The sequence below is a fragment of the Haliotis cracherodii genome, unplaced genomic scaffold (genome assembly GCF_022045235.1).
Source record: "Haliotis cracherodii isolate W230 unplaced genomic scaffold, xgHalCrac1.p SCAF_4, whole genome shotgun sequence".
NCBI classification, from domain to species: domain Eukaryota; kingdom Metazoa; phylum Mollusca; class Gastropoda; order Lepetellida; family Haliotidae; genus Haliotis; species Haliotis cracherodii.
In genome coordinates this window covers 16,888,653-16,895,293 of record NW_027266297.1, presented here as the reverse complement: position 1 = coordinate 16,895,293, position 6,641 = coordinate 16,888,653, and the positions used below count along the sequence as shown (strand labels likewise).

General features: G+C 39.8%; 1 protein-coding gene across 1 annotated transcript in view; it reads right to left on the bottom strand.

Moving 5' to 3' along the window:
* Window positions 1-1,275: 1,275 nt before the first annotated feature.
* LOC139478230 (tyrosine-protein kinase Src42A-like) overlaps window positions 1,276-6,641 on the bottom strand; it is a 45,155-nt gene continuing 39,789 nt past the window's right edge. Inside the window, exon 8 of the mRNA XM_071260634.1 lies at window positions 1,276-5,895. Coding sequence (XP_071116735.1) covers window positions 5,678-5,895 — 218 coding nt within the window. The 3' untranslated portion in view covers window positions 1,276-5,677. The remainder of the gene's footprint in view (window positions 5,896-6,641) is intronic.

The following is a 6,641-nucleotide window of genomic DNA, read 5'->3' as shown; positions in this document are numbered from 1 at the left end:
AAGACGTTTTCATATTTTTATAGTTAATATGAAAATAACGGGTGTTCTTTAACTTGTGAGAGGTATGTACACCAGCTGGAACAGTATTGAATTTAGAGCTACTAAATATACCAGCATGTCACTGTCAGCTTAATATGTGTTGGAAGCCACAAAAGTGAGCGAGTTTGGTTTTGCCGTTCTAATCAATATTCTAGCAATATCATGGTGGGGGACACCAGAAATGGGCTTCACACGTTGTACCCATGGCGGGAATCGAACCCAGGTGTTCCGCATGACAAACTTACGCTTTAACCACTAGGCTACCAGACCACCCCTGGAAACCACAAGAGATGCCATCAGTCCTAAATTTTATCCAAGTATCATGACACACCCGAGAGAACCGATTGCAGCACCCGAGATGACTGGTCTCCTGGGCCCACTTGCACAAAACGATCTTAGTGCTAAGACTATTGTAAGCCTATGTTACAGTATGGGAGTTATGATCATCTTAGCACTAAGATTGCTTTGTGCAAGCAGGCCCTGAGCACCCAATGTGATGCTCTATACCTGACGGGAGGCCAAGTTACAATAGATCCCTAGCTTTGCTGGTCATTAAACGTGATGTCAGGATCGGTGTCATGATTGATGGTGTCATCATACCCTGGTGGCAGGGAATGTGGCTCATAATATCAATCACTGGCTTTTCTGGCCCGGACTCATTTACAGGCTGCTGTGATAGCTGGTATATTGCAGTGTACATTAAAGGTCAAGGGTTCGATCCCAGGGCGCATTATACCAAAAGAAGTTAAAAAGATGGTACTTATTATTACCCTGCCTGGCGCTCAGCATTAAGGGGTTGGTCGGCTTGGTGTCCGTATGCTGTGTCTGAGTCAGATAACACTTGAATTAGCCTGGACTATTACAAGCAGACAGAGAGGAGTCACTATGAAAGTGCAATAATCTCAAACGCAGCATTAACCTATTGATGCAGCGGGGGCACAGGTGGCCCAGTCGTCGCGATTCACTGTGCAGTGTTGCGTCCCATGGGGATGCCAGAAACCTATGATTGTGGGTTCCAATCCCAGTTTGACCCGATTATGTTTCTAGATTTGTCAGCACCATACCCGTGCTCGTGGGGTTCACTGAAGTGGTAAACGTCTGAGACCTGCATCACCTCGAGCTTTCCTCCCACATTTAGCTGACACGCCGCGATATAAATGGAATACTGTTGAAAGCGATGTTAAACCCAACTCACTCACTATTGATGCAACATGACAGAACACACAACTCAAGTAGTTCATAATGCCATTTTATTACATAAAAAGAGACTGACCTTGCTATAGGAGCAAGCTGTACAAGAGCTGGCTGACGTACCACAGTAAGCTTCAGTGGCTACGGCAGCAACAGCAGCAGTGTACCTGATCAGAGATTGCACTTGGTTCCGCAGTAGGACGTCTACATCAACACAGTAACAAACAGACAACTATACATGGTAGGCATAGCACCCAGCACACTGGTGTCTCTCAGAGCCAGTCACGATTTGTTCCAACTTACTGCAAATATCACCCATACATTTCGGTCCCTCTTTGCCAGGACAATAGTTTAACGTAGTTGGATGTAATACATGGTTGAACAAATCATCACATCCACTCTTTGTTGTTAGTAGGTTGTTGAAGCTTAAATGGATTTATATATGACAAGATTATACTGCAGTTATTTACATCATAGAAAATTACAAACTCTTTTATCCCTCTCTTTACCTCACACCATACCAACTTGGACGAGATGATGATACTATCAACGGAATGGGGAACATGCAAAAATACCATTTAATTCCAGCACTGGACAGCATGAATTAACGTTCATTTAGTTTTATAGCTTGATTAAACATCAGTGTGCCTTTAAAGCACTTTTAAATGCAATAATGCCATCTGAAGAGACAGTGGTGCCATTTTAGAGAAATTCATGTTAACTGGTTATTTATAAGTATTACTGTTACAAATAAAGAACTCATGGAGAGCGTAACGTGCAAGAAATCTATAGTTTATGAATACAGAAGTTTGAAAGAAGACCGTTAGCATATAGAAAGTTGATTCAATAGATCATGAGATGGCATTCATATTATTTAACATTTATTATTTTGAAATCAATATCAAAAGTGTAAAAAGGAATCATGTGGCAATACATTGAAGTCACAATCTATTATCTCACCCTCGAACAGTAAAGATAACAATAAAACAATGTCAACAAAATCTAAAATAATATTCTAAACACGACTTGTCGAGACCCATGAAAACTTGAATTAACTTACCTTATCTACCACTGAACCAGTGCAGATAATTCAAGCCAAGTATGTCAAACAATTTTGTTTAATAAGAACCCAAAAATATTTTTGACAAGACTCAAACACATGTTCGGTCACACTAATAGCACTGATCCCTATATATAAACATCATTTAAGGGACTTCAGAAAACAGTTGGCCGAACTTATGTGTCACAGAGAGTATAGACTGGTGACCTAATCAGTGACAATTTGTATGTCTGTACGGATCCATAGAAGATTATTACTGTAATATGTTCCTTAAACTTGGGTGTGAAATTATAAGTCTGAACAGACAAAGGGAGGTAAATCTTGTAGCACAGTCATCACTTTGGGCCATGAAGATGTGCTGTGCAATTCTTCCCCAAACTGTGTGATGGCTGAGTAAAGAGAAACACAGCATTGCAGATTCTTATTGGTTATCCTGCCTTATATATCTACATTACCAGTGTCATGTGGAGTGTACATGTGGTCAACACAGTCTGACTACCACAAAGTTATTTTGCACGTTTGACTTGAACAACTCATCATCATACAACGCAAGCTGAAGCTATGTCCACTTCTCTTGGAAACCTATCCTTCAATCTGGTTGTGTATCAGAATAATTAGGATCTTATGTATCATTATTCATACCTGAATAAGTAATTAATTTTAATTCCATTGGAACATTAATTTATTTTGTACAGAAAAACTAAGGACACGTCTCATGTCAGAAAGTTATTTTTTTGGTATTGGACGTCACACGTCTCAGCTCAGGAATGTATTTCTTCAATACAAGACATTCCTGAGCTCAATAAAGACCATTTCAGTATGAGACGCACCTTATTCAAGGAAAGGTTCATTCAGTGTGAGACACACCTTATTCAAGGAAAGGCTCATTCAGTATGAGACACACCTTATTCAAGGAAAGGCTCATTCCGTATGAGACACACCTTATTCAAGGAAAGGCTCATTCAATGTGAGACACACCTTATTCAAGGAAAGGCTCATTCAGTACGAGACACACCTTATTCAAGGGAAGGCTCATTCAGTGTGAGACACACCTTATTCAAGGAAAGGCTCATTCAGTATGAGATGCACCTTAAGTTATTCAATTAAAGGCTCATTCAGTATGAGACACACCTTATTCAAGGAAAGGCTCATTCAGTATGAGACACACCTTATTCAAGGAAAGGCTCATTCAGTATGAGATGCACCTTATTCAAGGAAAGGCTCATTCAGTTTGAGATGCACCTTATTCAAGGAAAGGCTCATTCAGTGTAAGACACACCTTATTCAAGGAAAGGCTCATTCAGTATGAGACACATCTTATTCAAGGAAAAGCTCATTCAGTATGAGATGCACCTTAAGTTATTCAATTAAAGGCTCATTCAGTATGAGACACACCTCATTCAAGGAAAGGCTCATTCAGTATGAGACACACCTTATTCAAGGAAAGGCTCATCCAGTATGAGACACACCTTATTCAAGGAAGGCTCATTCAGTATGAGACACACCACAGCTCAGGTAAGTGTTTGCTCAGCATGCAGGCCACCTGGCATGAACTGTCTTAGTGGTACGATATGAGAAGTAGATTTTGTCAATAGAACTCTGGGTTGATCAGTGAGCAGGTGATTGACTAGGAAGTACATCACAATTTGCCAGTAACGTTGCCGTTGGGACATCAAAGAGACATACACAGCGAGTGGAAACAGAAACCTACAGAGACATGTCAGAAGTAGAAAGTCAGTACAAAATGTCACTTCTGTGGCTATGTCGTTACCCTGTTGCAATTATCAAGGCAGAACACAAATTCTGACCACTATTGCATATGTGGGCTCTATTGGAGTATATTCCCTGATAGAGCTTCCATACATTTAGGAATACAACTGTTAGAATAGGAATAGATTCGTCCTACAGAGACATTTCATGGCATAGGTTCGAAGTGGAATGTTCTTGAGATTTTACTTGTGCGAATTTCTTTTTTTAATCAATATTAGAATTTCATTCTGAAGAATATTTTAGAGTATCAAGGCGACAAAACATGATCTTAATGTTAAAAAAGCTTTAACCTGGATCAAAAGTAAATCAAATGTTTTGTAGACAAGATTTGAGAACAATGCCAAGGTGACATATATATGCATAAGTAGAGTTAAAGTTTTTATGGTAGAAAAATAGTGCAGACAGAAGTGAAAATAGAAATATTATGTTTGTGTTTATCATGATTATGACTACAATTCTCTCAGCAATATTTGCCAATTTCTGGAATAATTTTCTGGTTATATATCCAGGAAGCACAAATTCTGAGGAGAAAATTCTAGGCTGTGGTAAAATGGAGCAGCATTTTGCATGCATCATGTGCAATACAACAATGTGAAAGGGCTATAACTTACAACTCTATGTACAAGCAATAGAGGGGTCATGTCAAATTCAGACTATCATATTAGAATGGTAAATATAACTAGAGCAATTTATATCCTCACCAAAAATATCTTTTGTAGTTATCTAATATTAAAATAAACTAAATCCATTATCTTTAAGATACTTTGAATAAGTATAATGTCTGAAGTTTGAGATGCCCCCTCATTTTCCAGCATTTCCCATTATCACTATCACTCAGGACAACATGAAAGACCGGACAAAGTCACATGATAGGTCACATGACGGAAGAGACATAGAGGTGATTGACCTAAATCAGACAAGGGGTCAACAACTGTTCGCTAGTCATGTAAAAGCACTTAAGTACTAAAAGCACACACAGTATGTCTCCGATAAGTGATAACTACTGATTTGTTCTAGAAATTTCAATTAAAAAGACAAAACGACACAAAGTCACAACAAGTTAAAAACAGTTCTCTCTGCAATTGTTCAGTAGGAAACCACTGCAATGTGAAACCGCTGCAATGTGAAACCACTGCAATGTGAAACCGCTGCAATGTGAATCGTCACGTGAAACCACTGCAATGTGATTCGCAAGGTGAAACCGCTGCAATGTATATCGCAATGTGAAACCACTGCAATGTGAATCGCAAGGTGAAACCGCTGCAATGTGAATCGCAATGAGAAACCGCTGCAATGCAAGTGTGGGTGTCAATAATGGCACATAGTACTGATTGTACAATCGTCTCCTTCAGCACCATTGAAAATCAACAATGTCTCGTCACTGTACTGATTCACAGACAATATCACTACACCTTACACCATCTTTGTGTCCAGATCCACACCTAAAACACCAATGTTTCAGCTTCTTACAGCACTGCTCACCGTAGTTTGACATCACAAGCTGTAACTATAATCAACTCCGACACACTGAATATATCCCACAACGCATTGTCCTGTCAAGCCTCATACAAATTTGAGCGGATTTGAGATTAAGTTTGGTCCATACGATCTGTGTTCTTATCGCACATACGATGCCTCCTTGTACTCGGAGGGGTCGACTGACAGGGGGAAGAACTCCTCCAGTTTCCACTGCAGTGTTTCGAAAGTGGGTCGCTCGAGCTCGTCCTTCCTCCAGCACTCCAGCATGATATCGTACAATGTCTTGGGGCATCCTGGTGGACAGGGCATGCGGTAGCCATGTTCCACCTGGTGCAGAACCTCGGCGTTTGTCATTCCTGAAATATACACAAAACAATCAGCAAAAATGCTCCAGTAGAGATCATTTAATTTACACACAACCTTGCCTCTTACAAGCATATTGCTTTTAAAGGCAAGCATGGGTTGCTGAAGACCAATTCTAACCCAGACTTCACAGGTAGTTGCCCATTTTCAGTCTAGGCATTGATGTTCTCGCATTGATGTTCTCGCATTGCCTGTGTGGCATTTGTCTCATTAGCTGTTAGATTGATGTACATCATAATCTTTCACTTTGTAGATCAAAGTGTGACAAGTTGAATCAAATTTGCTACGACTGCCAGTTTGCTTGAGGCAAGTGGCCCTTTATTATTGCTTCATTTCTGCCATCTGCCAAAGGCAGAGTGATAACATTCAGGCTGCTTTAAGCAATATTCTGTCAAGATCATGGCAAGAGACAATAAGCTTTGGCTTCACACATTCTCCCCTCGTGAGAAATAGGATCTGGGGTTTCAAAACAACTCTTTACACAGCTGCAAGCTTCCCTAAATCACAAAACTCAGTTGTTAATTTTATCGCTTAGTTTCTATTTCAACTTCAGCAACTTCTGACAATATGAATAGAATGTATTGATTGGGCACATGCAACACTATAAATAGACCCCCAAACAAGAAGCGCTCACGTTCATAGCGGATGGCACAAGGCTCAATAATGACATTCTCTACCACTGGTATCTATGAACTTTTGTGATTAATATTCTTAGAGTGGCACATTATTTGTATGAATA